This window comes from Thermobia domestica, chromosome 2, assembly GCF_964235325.1.
Source record: "Thermobia domestica chromosome 2, izTheDome1.hap1.1, whole genome shotgun sequence".
Classification (NCBI taxonomy): Eukaryota; Metazoa; Arthropoda; class Insecta; order Zygentoma; family Lepismatidae; genus Thermobia; species Thermobia domestica.
The window spans coordinates 77,677,270-77,697,294 of record NC_137455.1 but is presented as its reverse complement, the minus strand read 5'-3'; the positions used below and the strand labels follow the sequence as shown (position 1 = coordinate 77,697,294).

The 20,025-nt window shown below is 34.1% G+C and overlaps 1 protein-coding gene across 1 annotated transcript in view; it reads left to right on the top strand.

Moving 5' to 3' along the window:
• The first annotated feature begins 2,007 nt into the window (after window positions 1-2,007).
• The window catches only part of LOC145672968 (uncharacterized protein C05D11.1-like), a 79,964-nt gene continuing 61,946 nt past the window's right edge, over window positions 2,008-20,025 (top strand). Inside the window, exons 1-5 of the mRNA XM_081742240.1 lie at window positions 2,008-2,224; window positions 9,315-9,455; window positions 10,453-10,553; window positions 13,617-13,826; window positions 15,407-15,529. Coding sequence (XP_081598366.1) covers window positions 2,053-2,224; window positions 9,315-9,455; window positions 10,453-10,553; window positions 13,617-13,826; window positions 15,407-15,529 — 747 coding nt within the window. The 5' untranslated portion in view covers window positions 2,008-2,052. The remainder of the gene's footprint in view (window positions 2,225-9,314; window positions 9,456-10,452; window positions 10,554-13,616; window positions 13,827-15,406; window positions 15,530-20,025) is intronic.

Sequence of the window (20,025 nt, the reverse complement as noted above, 5' to 3'; positions counted from 1 at the left end):
AAAAGTTTTGAGTCAGTCGAGGGAAATTTTCTTAATAAAACCTACGAAAACTGTTTCACTGTCCATTCAGTTCATATGAGATATTCTTCTTCTGCACCAATTGACGCTCCAGGCAAGAAACAACTTGACAGTTATCAAGTTGATTTTGTATATAATAAATTAATAAAATCGTTCTACGTAGTAAAATATTAAAAGGATATAGTGGAATAGTATTAGATGGGTGGCGTTTCCACTTTACTCGTCATCACAAAATTTTTGAAAGATTTTTGGTGTAGTTTGGGAACTCAATAAACCTGTTTAATTTTTTTCGTGTTTTACCCTTTTAAATAAACTCCACAGTAATCGATACTGTGATGGATCAGTTTTTAGAAATCCTTTTTTTCTAAGATAGATATCGGTTGTCTCAAGTATTATATAAAGATGTAATCATGCGGTAGAATGACTATTTTCGTGCAGGTCAAGTTTTGGCACTCGAAACAATTGATAAATTCACTTATTGTTCTCCAAATTCAATAATTCATTCACTAATTTCCTTCTTATCGTCTTCCAAATGATTTGTACTTGGAGATATATGAACTGATACTGAACATAGATAAGATTCAAGGGTCTCATCATAAGTAATTCTTGAAAAATTACAATTATTTTACAATTTACGTAAAAATATGACATAAATCCGTAAGTATGACATAAATACTACAATGCAAAAACACAAATAATCTCTGGTAGATGGCTACTAAAAGGACGAACGCTTTCAAACTGAAACTGGGCAGGCCGTAGCTGTGAAGTGTGTTTCCGAAGGAAGCAAGCGCGTCAGCGAGATTGAGTGTACACATAAGGAAATGTAGCGGAAACAAGTGGATTTTAGGAATGATACCAGAGAATTTTCACATACCCCTAACACCTTCCCTATGATAGGTGATATCCCCCTGGCAAAACAGGCCTATACCCCAACGGGGCGTGCGTACAATTTTTTATATTATTACTATCATTGGTATATTCAGAACGATGACGTGAACATGTAAGCAACTGCAATTTGCTTAGCTATGAACATGTAAGCAAATTTAACGAAAATATGTACAGAAAGCCCCTGTATGGTAGAACAGGGGTCATATTCACTTCGGTTCTGAAGAAAAACAAAGGCTAAATGAACTGATAGATAAAGCTTGCGACATCTCGTTAAAGCAACCTCGGCGTAGAAAGATACGTAAAGAATGAATGAACATGGTGCAAGTTTGGTTGAACAGAAGATATGTATGAGGGCAAGTTTATGTCTGTAAGAGTGAGAATAACGAAATGTGCTCATATAATAGCAAATAAAAGTGAAAGGAAAAGATTTTTCTTTTCTTCTAATCATAACTAAAGCAAGTAATTCAATCCTTTGCCAATGATATGCTACATTTGTAATGTGCATGTAGTATTAAGAAAATATACGTTTAAGAACTTCTTTTTTATATAATACGTGTTGTTACAATCAAGGATGTTATGGTTACAATTCCCCCCCCCTCTCTAATTCATTACTCACTCCCAAAGTAAAATTTCTGGCAAATACCTTGAATGATACGAGTTTCAAAACTATTTATCATGGTTTCATACTAGTAATTCTCTCCTTGTAAACACAAAATATAGCTTCTGTAGACTGCAGAAATACATCGCCAGTAGAAAATAGTATCTTATAGAGTTATCTTTCAAATGTTCTCAATTATTTTATCCGTAGTACAGCACGTGTAATGATTTTACACAAGAAATCTTAAATTTGTAAACTAAAACATTGCTGTATTACTTTGTATTTAATTCAGTCTCCTCCAGAAATTTGTTTCTTATAAATATATTTTTTTACGCAGAGTATTGAATTTTACTGTAAATTTTCCAAACTGTGGTGTATTGAAACTTTAGCAGCACCACTAATTTGTCTTGGTATACATTTTCTCTTTTGAAGTGATCGATTATAATTACTGGAAGAGTGTTCTCTTTTACTTTTACATTCTGAAGAAGAAGAAGATGAAGAACTGGTAACATTGGTTCGTATCTAATAACCGGAAGAAAACATTGAAAATGGCACCAGTGGATACGTCTCCAGATTCTCGGGGCAATGGAAATTACGAATTAATTTGTGCATTAAGAGCTAGTGAGATACCTGTCTATAAATTTAAATCCCGTAGGACGGGACTGACAGTTGTGGTTGCGGAAGTTGAAGGACCAATTGTAAATGGGTACTTTTGTCTAGGTAGGTAGGCTTAGCGGTATGTTCGTGAACAATAGATAGCAGTTTAAGTAACGTGAAACTTCTTTGATTTTAGCAATCATGCTTAAAGTTTTAGTGTAGCGAACCAGTAAGAATTCGAGGTGCTTGCTTAGTTTATGGATCCGTGAATTTGTGCAGTGTATAGAAGAAATACATCTAATGTTTTTTTCAAAAGAGGAGTGGAAAATCGAAAATTAAAAATGGTCAGGAAGACCAGGGAGAAATTTCAAGTTTCGTCAGATGTTTTTGTTTTGATAACAGGAGAACACTTAAAATTAATAAAAGGTTAATCTTCCGGAGATGGCTTCCCGGATAAGGCACTCATTAACTTATTTTCAACGCTGTGTTACTATTAGCCTGTTCTTATTTTAGTATATCTGTATACCGGCATGTAATTTTCCCTGTCCTGTTAATAACTAATGTTATTTTCATGCTTGCTTTGCTCTTTGCTACATTCTTATTAATCTATATGGCATTATAGCGGAAAATTAGTAACCTTCAGGTGTTAAGTGTTGCAAACTACGTATTACTCAGAGATTACTAAGACAATTACAGTATTATGTAAATCAACTTTGAGAAAGGGGGGGATCGAGATGGTGCCTCCTATCAAACGTATATCCCTGGGGCATAACAAATACAAAACTCATACAAAGAAAACCGGTACTTGTTTTCTGTGCGCTATCTTATTCTATGGATACATACATACATTCACGAAGAATGCATTTCTTTCAGAATGATACGCACTATATTAGGAGCTCCATTACTACTTGCAAATTTACTTCAGGAGAGCTGGTTTTAAATAGTGTGGACGCTTGGCATAAAACACGAACTAACTTCTGCTAGGAGGCCACTAAAAGCACAAATGCTTCCTAACCGAGTGAGGGCAGGAGCGCAAGGGTACTCGAGTGGAAGCGAGGGAATGCGTGTGCAGGAAGCAGGCGCTTTAGTGGCAGTGGATATACGCATAAACGAGGCTAGTGGAAAAGCACTTTAGGCCATATATGGTCTTATGTTTTTCACAGCTTTGCTACACTCGTATGATCACTTTGTATACTGCCTTGGCATAGCATTTTATTTCATTCATATTTTGCTTATGGAGTACTATGTGATAAAGATCACGCTTTCCTTTTCGCATTTCTACCTTAGTATACATGTAAGATCCCGATGTATATTCATTACTTGTGCAAGCGTGTTGTGATATCAAGTATTTCTCCGGTGGATTTTAGAAATTTACACCCCCTTTTTAAAATGGCATAGCATCAAAATTTTGTCTCATTTCATTGCATTCGATTGAGATGCAATTCCCTTCTTATTAGTTTCCGCTCTAATTTCCGTATTTCCCTCCATTACAGCAGCATATACGTTCTAGGTTAGTTAATAAGATAGTGGGTGTGATACGCTCATTCTCTGTTGCTTGTATACCATACCTAATATCGCATCAATCCACAAACTCACAGCTGACATTTCGTCGGATTCTATTCATTTCTCCATGTGCAGCACTTAACCCTAATAAAAATGTCTTTCGAACTGTCCTACTTTATGGGGACATACGTATATTCATGAAATATGAACTTCTCTTAGCGGGAAATGCATTCTTACTACCTTAGTGTTTTTTAAGGTAGGAGTTGCATTAATAGATGCAGATTCACTTTAGGTTTGCTAAGTGTAAAACACGAACTAACTTAGGAAACAAATACCAATTTTTTGTTAGATTGCGTCTAAAAAGTATGAATACCATCTAACCGAGTCAGGGAGTAAGTTTTTTTTTTTTTTTTTTTTTTTTTCACCTTGGTGTTATTAAGCAACAACCAGGTTATGCTGGAAGGGGCCACATAAGCTTGAAGAGGAATCCAAACCGCCTCTCGGCGTACATCCGAGAGAAATTGTCGTCCATTTGAACTCGAAACCGGGATTAATTGGCCACAAATGCGATACGTCTGCCGACTCACTCACGAAGGACTCCTGATAAAAATACGTTGTACTGATCTTTACATACTTAATATAATTGTCAAGAGTCTTTTCAGAAGGACAAAATGATAAACAATTGTACAAGTGAAAGCATTATACAGAATTAAATATGGACAATTTCAAAGTACTGCAGAGTACAAAAGAAATAATTTAGTCCAAGTTAGTTTACTACGACTTTTATTAACCCAAGTAAAAAAAAAAAAAAAAAAAAAAAAAAAAAGACTTAATTTGAATATCAGTAAGAAAAGTGAATAAAGATACGAATTATTTGAGAGCACTTTGACTCAGATCCATTTATACATAAATAGATGCCAAAGGTACTTCTGATTTCAATAAATACCTCTCGTAGGGTTTATATGACTCCCCCCCCCCCCCGCAAGAAAAAGTACGGCATTTCGATGTATTTTCTCAATAGTAAATATTATTAAAACGAAACAATATTTAGAATTTTTCTTGACTGTAATTGCATAACAATAATTACAAATTATAAAAAAAAAAAAAATCACAAATGGAACTTATACAAAAAAAAAAAAGTTGCTCTTGTAGTATAATCTCTTTGAGTAGTGAATGGGGAATTTAAGTCTGAATATAATACGAATAATATACGGGAGTGAAACGTGATAACCCACAAATGTGTGTTCATTAAGATTTTACAAACACCTACACTTTTGCGAACGCTTTTCGTATTTTGGTTTAAACTTTTTTTTTTTTTAATGGTTTAAACCTGCCAACCGAGACAGTAATATGACAAAACAAACGTAAGTTCCAGTGAAGTTTTCACCAATCCTTTCTTCTTTTCTCTGCGCCTTTTCGCTAACAAATTTTTTCTTTCTTTTATTTCGCGTTTCTCCACAGTGCCGAATTAAGCTGTGAACTGATTCGTTTTTATTAGAGTCTACATTATGTTTGAGTAACTTACACTCTTGCAGAAATATGATAATGCATATGAGGAATTGAAGATTTGTAATTCCTTGAAATCCTAACGTTTTATGCTTTCCCACGTCAAATAATTTAATTTTCTTTGATATTTGCGTACGCACCTTTGGCATGGGAGACATGGATTCAATTTGTGGCGGGGACTCATGTGGTTCTGATTCCACATTAAGCTGTATTAGGATTCCACGTCTCATATAACCTCGCTGCCGAAAGGGACGCTAAACTGAAACCAATTCAAAGTTTATTTGATATTTGCACATGATATCAGTCAATTTCGCCATAACTTGGTACCTTTGTCGGACATGATCAACACTGCTAGTACGTCGCTTCAAACTGTTCACTGGTACGAGTCGAACATTTTTTGGACACCTTTCGGAAACTTCGATCTTTGAGGATCACGACTTACAACACTGCCTATTATCGCTTCAAGTTTAACAGTGCATTTGTAATCGCTTTTTCACGAAGCTTTGCAGCCCTTGTAAACAACGCAGACGACAGTGTGTAAATGTTGCCAACTAACAGACTAAAAAGTTTATAGAAAACCTCGAGCTAACAAGTTAAGAAACAAACCGAAGAGCGGGAGATTGAAAATGAAATGGCATGGACTTCTGATATATTACCAAGATGCATTTTCTTTCTCCTGAATCTTTGAAGTAGCATATAAATATAGGCACAGAACACTATGAAGCATGGCTACCCGCATTAGGGAAGGGGGAAAGGGGATGTTGCCTCCCTTTGTTTTAAAAGGTTTTTGGAAGTGCATGTCAAGACATACTAATTTGCTTACTTAAATGTTGTAACATTTAATATATTCATATTAAATACTATAGTATCTGGTATTATAGATTATTTACTTTAGTTAAAAAGCATACGCGCGTAAATAACTGTTGTTTTACTTGATGTATTATGTGCCCTCGTGTATCAAAATATTGTGTATTCGCGACTGAGTTTGTGTGTCGGTCTTTTGTCCTCCCCTGGAATCGGTATTTTACCCCCTTGAAAAAGTCCTGCGGATGTCCATGCCTGGAAGCCGGGCTGAACAATCTCTTAAATTTTCCCTGTAACTGCAAATCATGGCTAATCGTGGTTGACGATAAATCCTCGTCCTTTGATATCAGGGAGTTCGCATTAATGGTTCAAAATATTCAATTTATCACTACTAAATTTTATTTAGCCTGCCCATAGCGTCAAGGGATAACATGGAAAATTAGAATCAGAGCTATTGGATCTTACTATGTTCTCTAATCTCTGTTGTCTTACTATGTTTATTAGCTTGACTAGCAGATCTACTAAAACATATGCTCTTTACTCCTGTCCATTTCAAGACTTTCGGATCACTACGTAGGCCTAACTCTCAAGTAGACGCAAGAGAACATGAGGATCAAATAATTGTTCATTTAAAAAAAAGCGAAAGAGTTTATTTATTGAATATATTACAATTTTAGTATCCCTTGAAGATTTTTTCAGATATTTTGTTACTCCTGAGAACGGACAATCATTCTTGCGACTCTTAAATGTTCATTTAACCCTTACCGCACCAAGCCTAACTCGTCAACGTTGTTTACAAAGCTGGGGTCTTCTGGCGACCCCAAGTATTATTTTAATTTCTCAACATAGTATTGTAACTCAAATTATTATTATTATTATTTTATGTCTAAAAGCTTACCTAATTTAAATGAGCATTGATGACATCAAATATTATGTTTACTTTAACAATATTCAGTTTTTCGTTCAATTTTATACTTTTGTGTTCGTAAATCTGAAATACAAGTTTAACAATGGAGCTTTTACATTTTCAAGTATGTTTTTATTTTTTGTATTTTTTTAACGAACGCATCGTTGATCTAATTATGTAATAGATAGTATATCCCAAACGGATGCAGGACACACATAAAAATCGAGAATAAATTGATTCTTATAGTTGCAGCAGTATCACCAAATATCACTCTCTGGGGTCCCTAGAGGGTATGTTAAGGGTTAAACCCGATCGTTTCTTTTAATCGATATGCGAATTATAACCAGGGGTAAAATTGTGGGGGAACGCGGAAGAACGCCATCCCCGACCTCGGAAAAATATGTACGGCGTCACCCAGTTCCTAAAAAAATAAAATGGGCAAGGATAGGCGGGGGGAAGGCGTGACGTCATGCCGCTTGCTACCGTCCCCCTACCTTTTCAGATCCACTTTTACCCCTGATTATAACATACAGAATTAACATCAGACGTTACGCTACTTCGAATCGGGGAAATAGCTTTTATCTTTCTTTCTTACTTATCTTTAAAATAATAGGCCTACAACTTTTTATATCCAATTATCCGAAGTATAATGCATTTAATATATTAAATAGACATTTAGTACAAGGGCTCAGTTTTTCTTTTGAGTAACATAATGGACTCAACTGCCCAGTTAACTGAAACTGACTAAACAGTCTACGATTAAAAAAAAAAAAAAAAAAACGAAATATAATCAGAAGTGAGCAACACTGACAATGAGCCAAATGACCATTATTCTTCCATAAGAAAATAGTCCCCAAGAAATTCCACTTGTTCAACCTAGGTAGCAATTATTGTATTTTTAAATCACACTAAGAACATTTTAGTTTCAATTAAAAGCACATCCCTACATTGCAATTGATATCTTACACAAAAATATTAAATTTAACAAGAAAACAGCCACAACCACTGACAAATACGCAGTGCGCGCGCTATAGTTGATGATGGTCATGCAGGCAGGAAGGTTACCAGTGAAGGAGTACATGCACGTGCAGAAGCAGAAATATTGCGGGAAACAGACGAAGCATTTTCTCCTGCACCAATCACTGAATACTCGTCCGCGGAGTGATACAAATTGAGTTACGCGGTTTGTTTTTGAAAGGTGCAAAGGTACGTGAAAAAGCGAGTATGTACTTACAAGTACACTTTGTAGTAGACATTAACGTGTTTTATGCATGCTACAGGTAAGATTCACGTATATTCCGATTTACACGTTTCTCTTTCGAAATCAGAATTTATATTTCTTTCGTAAATTTTACAAAACTATCTGTCTATAAAATAGGATAGCACCATACCTTTAACGTAATATCAAAATTCTATGCACATAATACCACTATGTATCATTAATTCATTGTTTCAAGCGCGTGAAGGTATTACATATTGTGAGTTCGTAGGTTACGGGATACCTGCGTTGAGTCTGGCTTGCTTATGCACTTTTTATTTTTTATTTATTTATTTATTTTATTTTATTTTTTATGTTCGTTTTTTTTAAAATCCTTTTCTGCCCAATGAATAAATAAAATAGCTGTTTTCCAGGGGTATGTTGTTTATTTGGAATCCTCTGCTATCTATCGTCCTCTCCCATCTTTATGAGAACTTCCTCTGGACGTTTTTTCGTTCTTTCTTTCTCACAGGAATTCTCAACTGCTACTACATCATCCTGACTGGTTCTTAGTATACAGTAGGTGAACAGATGCCCCCTTTTACCAAAAAAAAAAAAAAAATCGATGTCCCGATAAAAATTTAAACGGTACGGAAAATAAACTTTTAATAAGCATCCCGATTTTGGCTCATTATTACATGGTACCACAAGAAAGAAAGAAAAATTACGCTTGAACTCCTATACTGACATGTATGATTTTGTCCAGCTCAATGATGTCTTCTTTCTTTCTTTCTTTCTTTTTAAGGAGAGATTAATTCTTCTACAATACGTCCAGTCATTAAAAGTGTACAACATTCAGGTGACAATCGACGCCCGTAATTCTGGTTCCTGTTAAATGTTAAAAGGTTATGTAAAAATTAAAATTGAATAAGATTAAATAAATAAAAGTCTGGTTATTTACAAAAGCGAGAGACTTTCTCACTGGCATGAATAACGAAAGAACAATGACTGTGCCTAGGTGGGTTGTCAGATTATGCCCGATTGCTAAGTGTCTGTTTTCTTATTATCTAGATGTGGTTGTTCTAGTATACAGAAATACAAAAACTCTACTTTAGACCTTAATATGTACATGATAAAGCTGTAAGATATCCAGAATTCGAGAATCCGGACTTTTGAAGTACTGAAAATCAGCCAAATTTTCAGTTTTACCATGTATTTTTATTGTTTGTTGATTGTATTTTGCATTATGTATTGAATTTCGGAAAGCACTTATGATGCTTGGTATCTTTTAACAGCAACAGAAGCTCATGATGATGATGGTCTTCCACATACTTTGGAACATTTAGTTTTTTTGGGAAGTGAAGATTATCCATATAAAGGAGTTTTGGATCTTGTGGCAAATAGATGTCTTGCATCTGGAACCAATGCGTGGACGGGTAAGTTATTATTTTTTTATTACAATGTCAAACTCTTGTGCAACATTGAAGCTGGCAACGTACGGTATCATCCATGCTATTACTATTATGTATGGCTGCTTGGTTGACAGATTGTTCCACATATACACGATGGTAGAAGATAGTTCTAATATTTTTGCTGCTAAAACTAAAATTACACAACGACAGTGATGGTTACACAGATCATAATTCGAAACCGACTGAAGTACGCATACCTTTATAGTCATTAGGATTTATAATCTTTATCTTACTCAATTTACGTTCTTTTTAGCGGTGAAACTTAGAAAACATAATACTCGGGTTTGCGTCCGAGAAGTTACCCCTCCCCTATCTCCACTTGGGATCAAATCCAGGACCATGCATATACTGAAAGAAGGTGTATTAATTAAACTAAGCAAATTTATTTGCGTGTATGTTACACAGATTACTTGAAAACCAGGCCTGCGTTGTATCTTTTCCATTATTATTCAAGTTTCATCAGTATTAGAACTTGCTTTTGAAAATTACTTCTTTCTGTACTGCCTAGTAGAATAGGTGGTAGTTTGCCTGGAATTCTGGATTCGATCTTAGGGCCCGGTTTTATCCAGTTTATTATTATTAGTTATTCTGCTTACAGGCTTATGCAATTTCTGAATACCACTTGCACTTTCGAGCTTTCAACTCTTCTGGAGTATTAATCACGGAGGACGAAAACAGGAGACAAAAATAAAATATAAGGGAAGGATAAATGCAACGGCCTTACCAGCGTAGAGAAGTGCTGGAGATTGTCAAAACCATAGATCACATCGGATCTCCAGATAGTACGATGTCCAGTCCATTTTCAGGCCAGCTACATTTTTCTTCATATTTATCCTCCCTGTTTGTTTACATTATTAATTTCATAGATTAGTTTCCTCTTAAAAAAGAGATATTACAAAAATTCAGTGATGGATTTTCATTTCTATCTGATTTTCTATAATGTTCACTTATTTCATTTCAGACACAGACCATACATGTTACACAGTAACAACTGCTGGCAGTGAAGGATTTTTGACGCTGATGCCAATTTATTTGGACCACGTTCTGTATCCTACTCTGACTGTAAGTTCAGTTAAAATTTCGTATCATGTCTTTATTATTATTATTAAATACGCATGTACCTACTTCCTGTCTTTTGAAAGCCACGAACTTTCATGCATATGTAGAATTGTGTCAGATGTATCACTTAAAAAAAAAAAAAAAAAAAAAAAAACCTTTGTAAGGAATTAGAGGAAATTCCATGTTATATCGTCTGTGCTCACACCACCAACTTAGAATTTGATGAAATTTTGTAGATAGAACTACAGAGAAATATTAGAAACTGTATTTTTAGTTGTTTATTTTTTGCTTTCTATATCACCTATAAACTTCGAGACGCGTCTTCATAAATGTAACCTGTAATTTTTTGAATGCAGAACATTCTGAGAACAGTGACAATTTCGTAAATTAGAGTTCAGAGTTTCAATAGGAGTTCAAAGAAACTTGAAATAATAGTTTCTATTTCTATGGTTTATTTGTGTATACTTTTATAAATTTGTGTAAGATTTCATGTTTCAGTAAATTGGCACGAAAGTTCAGTTAGATTTTGAATTGATATTTCAAATACAGGAGAGTCATTATATTTGGTATCTGTTTCATGTTTTTGATTCTGACGTATATTTGTTTCTCTTTAACATACCAGTATATGTCGGAAAACAGCCGTAAGTGGTTTAGTTAACTTTCTGATGTATCCAAAGGAGAATTATTAAAGGAATTTTTGTAACATTTCAAATAATAAATAACAACATTGTATTTTTAGATTTCTAAATTTGCTGTGTATAAGTATCGAAAGTCTTACAGTACGACTCTATTAGTCGACAGGTATCAGTGCTAAACGATAAGAGATATCGATTTTTTTCAATCTATTCAGCGTCCCAAGAACAGGTTCTATTTCATAGGTTAACTCTATTGAAACCAGAAGTATTTGAAATTTATCGGTTTCGACATAGATCGCACTAGAACGAGAAAGGTGACATCTAACGAGAAGCGGTTTTTTGGAATCGATTCAACTCCTGAAAAAAAGATGCTATTTTTACCAGCATCTCTCTACTAAAACTAGAAGTGGTATCCATTTAGGCTTACTACTACTTCTGGTTTCAGTATGGATCTTCAGAGAACAAAATCTGTAAGAGATACCGGCAAGCGGTTTTCTAGAATCTATTAAGCTTCCCAACAATAGTTTATAGCGTTCAGTTTTTCCCCTACAATATTTTGAGTATTCTGTTCATAATGTTTTTGTCTGTTTCCATTTGTTTATGTAATTATTATTGTTCACTCTTCTGGTTTAGTGTGTTTTAGATTGTTTAAACTAGTGTCTTTACAAGTGTCAAAATTAGTCTTTATAATTTGTATACTGTGCTTTTGAAAAGAATTTCCGTAAAGAAAGAGGGTAAGTGGAACTGTTCACCGTCCAGAATTGTGCGGCAAGTAAGGCAGAGAGATTGGAGCGTGTTACTTATCTAATAATTAGTCTTAAAACTCATAATGCATTAACAGGATAAGTATATCTTTTAAGGAAATAGAACATTTAAAATACAACATTCCTTGTGAATTTTAATCTTCAAAGTTATGAATAAAAACTAACGGAAAATCAAAGTGAAAAAGAGCAAACGGGTATTGATATCATTATAGTGCTGCTAGCATGTGGTTTTTGCACTTATAAATAATAGTATTATTAAAAAAAATCGGAAAATACTAAAGACTCATCTGCATTCTTTAAGTATTACAGCACAGCTGCAAAGTATTACAGGTGTAAACTTACTACGGTAAGATTTTCGGCGTACAGTATAACCTGTACAGTAAGTGTTAAATAACTGATATTTTATTGTCCTTCAGGAATGACCGCTAGTATTTTTTTCAATGACTATGGTTCAGATTTAATATAAAGTGTCATGTGGCAACGAAATTATAATAGCACAAGTCTTGAAGCAACGAACCTAAATACGTGAAGTAAAAATTAGTTCTTTGATAAATTTTTTCCTTTTTTTTATAAGAAGTGGCGACCCATGCTAAAAATATAAGTAGTATTTTATGTCTGGGCTAGTACGTTTATAAATAATAAAAAAAAGACAACGCAAAAACAGAATATTGCCAAGCGTTTTCCAAATTACAATTTACGTAGCAGTACAAGTTTTCGTGTTAACCGCTGTGCAAACCAGAAATGATAGAAATTAACCTTTTCGTTTCAACATCGCTCGCCGTGGAGTAAAAACGGTAATAGGTAGCGAGAAGTAGTTTTCTCGATTTGATTAAGTGTTTCAAGAGTAAAAGCCACCTCTTCCATCATGTGCTCTCTAGTAAAACCGGAAGTGATCGAAATTTGTTACTGCTTCTGGTTTTAATTTTAATTTTCTTAGTGCAGAAAGGGTAAGAAATAGCGAGATTTTTTTTTTTTTTTCGAAAAGATTCAACGTCTCAAGAATAAGTCCTGTCACCTCAACCCTCTATTCAAATTGGAACTAGTGGAAATTAGCTATTTTTGGTTTTAACGGTGATCGCCATAGAGAGAGAAAAAAAACAACGTTTAACAGATAGGGAGAAGCAATTTTTTGAAATCTTCCTGAAATTTCTTGATATGGATTCAGTACCGCAAGAATGTAGTCCATCTATGAACTTATCTCCTTATTACAGATGAAAGTTATTGATCTACCACATCTGGTTTCAGTATTAAGTTCGCATAATTTGGAACTCTATCGTAGTTTTACATTATGAAACTAAACTCACTTGTTATATGTATGATTATTATTATTATTGCAAGAGGTATTAAAACACTTTTTTGCTGTTCCCTGTATGTCTTATTTTAAGAAGGAGAACTATTTTTCGAATTTGACAATGTTCTAATGCTATAAGTAGGAATAATTTGTCTGCGTATGAAATTCGTAACTGAAATTATTTATGTGTAAGTTGGATATTTATTCGTTCCTATTGAAAGAATGTTACATGATGGTAAATATTTTGATACAAATGGATGTATAATTTAAGAGTTGTTTGTAAAAGATGTCTGAAAAGAAAAGAAAGAAAAATAAATAAATAAATGTAACTGTTTTGTTTGTGTGGTTATTTATTTATTTTTACTTCTGTTTTTAGGATTCAGGCTTTATTACGGAGGTTCATCATGTCACTGGTGAAGGAGAAGATGCAGGCGTTGTCTATTGTGAAATGCAGGGCAGGGAGAACACAGGGGAATCACGCTCGTACCTTGCAATGTTGCGAGCTATGTACCCAGGAGTTTGTGGATACAAATCGGAGACGGGTGGTATTATGAAAAATCTAAGGGAAAGTACAACAAATGTAAAGGTTAGTATTTTTGTAAATTTAATTCAACACGTTTGATGGTCATTTGTTTATAATAACAAATTACATATTCTTGTTCACGTCAGTTCTTCAAGAAGTAGTTCTATATCCGAGGCTTCGAGTAAATGTGATTTTTTTTTTTTTTTTTTTTTTTTTTTAACTGCACTTACGATATGCTGAACTAGATACAGGAAAGCTATAGTCCCGTTATTTTTCCTCATTAGGGTTGCTCTTTTGTTGTCATGAGGAGATATGATTAAAATTTGACAGAAAACTTCAGGATTAAGTACTAAGAAACAAATTCAGAGAAAATGAATTCTCAAATGTCAAAATACGAATAACTTGGAAATAAATTTACCTTACCTTGTATCTGTGAAAACAAATTCTACTAGACAATTTCGTTGCTTGATGACTATAACTTATAGAGTGGTTCTCTCTTCTATGTGGATTCCTTTTAAGAGAAGAAAGTAAATGTAATCTGTGTTTCAAAGCATGGCCTCTTCATAAAGGTAGGAGATAAGTATCACTCTTAATGTTGAGTTTAATTTTTTTATATGCTAAAATGATTATTAGCAGAGTGTTAAAATGGTGGAAGAAGAAAGGAAGACATGTAAAGAAACCTTGGTAAGGGTATCAGAAAAAAAATGTAAAAGAGTACTTGACAGAAGAAAATTAAACTCACTGCTGAAATGACAGAATACGACTTGAAGGAGTGAGAAAACAATGAAACTTGGAGAGAATGGCTAAGATATCCAAATACTGAAGAGTGAAATGTATGAAAATAGTAAAACAAACCAAATGAGAATTTAGTTCAAAGTTGAAAAGAAAAGTGATATGAAAGAAACGCTGTATGGAATGATAGTGTGTGTTTGAACAAGGACCAAACAGTGAACTGAAGGCAACAGCAGCAAAGTGGCCACATGATCGAAAGATTTTAAAGATGGAATGAAAGAATTACTTAGCATCCATGCTTATATTTCGAGAAACTGTTAAACCGAACGAAACGGGAAGATAGTGACTAATTAGGCTAAGAGAATTTAAAAAAAAAAAAAAAAAAAAAAAAAAAAACACCTGGAAACGTTGTTTTACAGTGTCATATGTGGTTAATATGCATGCTTTCCTCTGGGCGCACAAGCAGTGACTCAATAAGTTAAATTTGATACAATCGATTTACTTACTGTTTCATAGTATCTATGCTTTTCTCTGGACGCACATGCGCTATAAACATTTTCAGATGCGCGTGCGATTCTACATTAGCTAAACATTTTTAATTCCACATATGTTTCTTGCTTGAAATGTTACTTTGGATTGAAAAAAAAAAAAAATATATATATATATATGCAGTGCAAATATTTTCCCGTCAAAATTGAATACAGATAAAGGGCGCGTCTTATATGGCGCCAAACGCGTTATATTGTGATGAACCTCCTTTGGAGTAAGTAATATCAAGGAGATATGTTGCTTGAGAGTAGGATTTATGTTACGATTATTTAATGAAAAATATGTGTATTTACTGTAAGGAAGATATATTAACAGTTCTCCATGTGTCCAAAGACAAATCTAACATTTTTGCTTTAATTTAGGTAAGAGATTACCACAAGAAATTCTACCGACCTGAAAATTTGACTTTAATTATAACTGGACAAGTAAAGACTGAAGATGTGTTCAAAGCACTTACACCGTTTGAAGATAAGATCGTGGCTAAGGTAAGTTTCAGCTACATTTGTCTTCGTTTTATTTTAATTTGAGTTGACTTGAACGTCCCGTTCAGCAGCACGACTATATGAGACGTGAACCTATTGATTAACGTGGAATCCAAACCACATGAGCTCCGCTGGGAATCGAACCCGTGTCTCCCACGCCAAAGGCGCGTACAGTAGCCGTTTAGCCACGGAGGAGCTCTTTTATTTTAATTTACGACATTCAGCTTAAAGCAAAATTACCGTACTATCCATGTTGTTTAGTAAACCTTTAAGAGGAAAAAAAGTGATAAGAGTAGCAGATAAATAAGGTAAACACCAGGAAGAACTTTAAATTTTAAAGAAATTACCAGCATTTATTTACAAGAGCATTCCTGTTTATTATTTTGCTGTAATGGATTTGAAGCCGAATTTTCATCACTTGGTCAGTCGGTAGTTTTGTTGTGCCCTTCTGTGAACATTGGTTTTCTTCTATCATGAAGCCCACTGTACAAGCTTGTCTGAAGTTCCAAAGCCAAGCCTTCTTCAATATGTTGTTCAAAATTTTTGCTACAATGTTATGTGAAGAAATTTCTAAATGCTCAGAAATGCATAAACTGATTTTCCGATAGTAAAAATGTTGTTTGATTTATAATACCTGCTATTTTATTGCGAAACGTTGAGCATAAGGGCTTTTGTAAATAAATAGTGGATATTTCCTTAAAATATATCTTTTTTTTTTTTTTTTTTTATCTCATTTTTTGTGTTACCCAGTCATTTCCTTCGTTCTTACAAAGTTGAAAAGGTGATAATATAAGTTGTAATTTTGGTTCTTAAATTTACTTTGATTAATTCTGATAGAATTGAAACAGGTAGCTTCCAGTTACTCCAAGAGTTTTATTCAGTAATGTATTTTGTAAATGAGATATAATTCTCGAAATCTGTGTGGAAAGTATTAACTGAAAATGAGTAGGGAATACAGTACTCCAAATTAGACGTTTATGTGAACAATTTAGAGTGTGATGCAGATAAAATATAATCAGTAGTTTTTATCGGATATACAAATGCTATAAAATTAACTTGCCTCAAATTTAGGATCAGTTGAAACCTGTTTCTTTTGCAGTAACGGAAAAGAAGTTGATCATGGATATAATAATTTAAAAGTCGTTTTTAAAAATCAGTTTATAAGAAGTTTACCACATTTTTCAGAATCTTTTTTATATGAACAAAAAAAGGTTAACATTTTTACCCGAATAGCGCAATTCCTATTTTATTTCAGCAATAATTTCTTTAACCCTCGAGAAGTCGCGCTGAAAAAGTAACGCGAGTAGTCGCGCGCGGTCAAAAGGACCGCACGAACATAATGTGTTGCAAATATCGTTTTAAATATTTTTCTTGTATTAGAAACGTAATTTTATATATTTTCTGATTAAGAGGGAATAACATTTTTATTATAATAATAATTTTTACAGTAATAACTATTAGAGAAACCTACAATTAGACATGTCATTTTTTTCTCATTTGGAATAAAATGTTTTTTCGTTACATATTTCTTTAGATAGATAGCTACGCACTGCTTTTATTGAAAATTCTAAATCTGATGATGATCTTTTGTTTTTGCCAACTCTGGTTCGTCTAAAATTAGAGATGCAATAGTAAATTAGTTAAAAATATACTATATAAACATAACACTAAAACAAAGCTTCACACCGCATTTTACATTGAATTAGAGATCATTCATAGCTAAGCGGTTAGCATACACGCCTTTGGCGTGGGACTTCCGGCTTCGATTCACGGTGGGACCTCATGTGGTTCGGATCCTTCGTTAAGCAGTAGGTCCATGTCTTACATAGCCTTGATGCTCAAAACGGCGCTAAATTGAAATCAAATCAAATTTACATTGAATTATTTTATGCTCCTGTTATTTTGAAACTTCACCTATACAGCACTACATTGAATTATTTTAGCTTATCTTCAAATTTACACTGTTCTGCACTTCGTCGTCGCTTATTTCATCCTCTCCTGTTCTGAGTACATTCTGGGAATCGCTGGTTATTTCTGGGTTTAAGATCTTCAGTTTCGCTCGCCGACTCCTCACTTCATCTTTCGTGTTCACTCATATATATATATATATATATATATATATATATATATATTTGTTATGATCTTCCTCAGACAAAGCTTCCACGAGATCATCTCGGCTGACTTATCCAAATAGTCCATTCTTAACATTTCCCTCCGTTGCTTTAATTTGTTCACTTCTAATTTTCTCTTTTTTCATACTTGGTATCAGTTTGTTAACACTGTCGATTTTTTTTCCTTTCATTAAAATAATATTTATGCTTATAAAGCTTAAAACATCTCCAAAGCAAAGGTCACGTGCAGAGCGAAACACTGAGAAAAAACATTACACGGTTAGTCGCGCGCGGTGGAAAGCACCGCAGAATCACTAAACAATCACTAGTAGTTGAATTAAACAACGGATAACGGAGTGCTTGAGCAGGAATGTTCGGGAAGGTGAGGGGGAAGATTAGCTAGACGGAGAAGTCTGTCGGACAAACAGAATGGACACACGATCGAAAATAATTTTTCTGCGGTGCTTTTGACCGCGGCGCGACTAATCGAGGGTTAAGTAATATAAGGTTAACATTTTTACCCGAATAGCGTAATTCCTATTTTATTTCAGCAATAATTTCTTTAAGTAATATAAGGTTAACATTTTTACCCGAATAGCGTAATTCCTATTTTATTTCAGCAATAATTTCTTTAGCACAAGTCTTGCTGACTTCTTCGGGTTGATTCTTCAAAGTTGTGTTGAAGAATTCTTCTACTTTATTTCATCTTATTTTGACTTCTTAACTTGAACTATAAAATATGTTGTTATTCTTGACCATCAACCAACCATGCTAATATAAAGGAATCAAAAGTTGAGAAATCTTACAATATTATTAGCGTAGAAAAGAAACCGAATATCTAAAAAGATTTATATCAATCGATAAATCTTCCAGAGTTGAGAATAATATTTGGGTGAGTATAAGCTCTCATACGTAGTTTTCCAAAAGATCGAGGAAATTTTTTTTTTCGTAAACCTAAAAATTGAGTCTACTATAAGCACGCCACTTAGTGGATGAAACTGATATTGAAATATACCTTAGTTCAGGATTTTATTATGACATGGCAAGAGGATAGTATACAAAAATGAAATGAAATTAAGTTTTGCGTCCCACGATTATGCCGGTGAGGCTAAAGGAGACGGTAATAATGAGAAATGAAGGAAATGGTGCATGAAAAAAGTGGGAGGAAACGAGAAAACCCACGCACACGATGTATGTCCACCACAAAACTCAGTTGGCGCGAGCTGAGATCGAACCAAGGACCCCATGCATCACAGGTGAACGCTCTACCACTGAACTACCACGGCCCCCAGGTTAGTATACGGTATTTGTTAATGTGATATATCTCGAAACTATAATTAATTCTTAAGCTTTAAGTTCTGTTTAACAGTTCATAGATCACATTGAGCTGATTAAAATTACATACTTGCGGGTAAATTCTGATGCTTAGTTTTCGAGAAAATCGACAAAACTAATTTTTATGGCGCTAAAAAGGTATTACGTTCGATGCTAGTGCACAATGATTGATAGTGTTTACTCTGATGGAACAGATTATTTACTTTATAGTAAAAAAAGTCACTGTTGAACTGGCATTTTGTTAGAGGTTTTCTTGATGCTCAATTATTTTCAAACCGGGGAATTGAACTTGGAACCATTTCAACACATTGCAGTGATATACTTCTCTTGTGCGCACATGTGTCTTAGCGCAGACTACTAGTACAAAGACACTTAGAACATTCAATGTGAAGAGATTACAGAAATATCGTAGTTTTCCTTGGATCTCGCCACAATGAATACCAATAAAACACCAAGCACAGGATATTACTTTGAACTAATATTTCAGCAAAAGAACGTATAACAGAAATGTTCTGGGTGGTATGGAAACTCTACACACCTATGTTTAGTGGAGATGGGAAAAATTGTGCATTCAAATCGTAGTCCAACTGATCCACCTCTAACAAAAATGCATTTACTTTGGCTTTTCTCAAATATTCCATACTTACATTACAGTAAGATAAATATAGTATATAAAATAGCATAATGAAATAAATGGCACGTTTGTCATTAACTATGCATAATATAACAGTTCGACAGTCGGCTGCAATCTGGGTATCAGTCCTACTCTTTCATGGACCATTAGTCTTAAACCCAGGATGATTTTTGGTAAAAGTTACATTCTTGAAACCCTCAAACATTATATTTTTTTCACTTACGTCGTCTGCAGAAGGGCTTAGTGCAGTTCTGCTGCTCTCAGCTTAATTGCTGAAAAACTCGTTATTAAAAACTTTCCACGACTTAAGGGACAATTTCTTACACGTGGTTTGGAATGCCGAAAATTTATACTTCTAACATAATACGATTATTGAACACATCCAGTCATATAAAGAAAAACTATATTAGCGGACAACG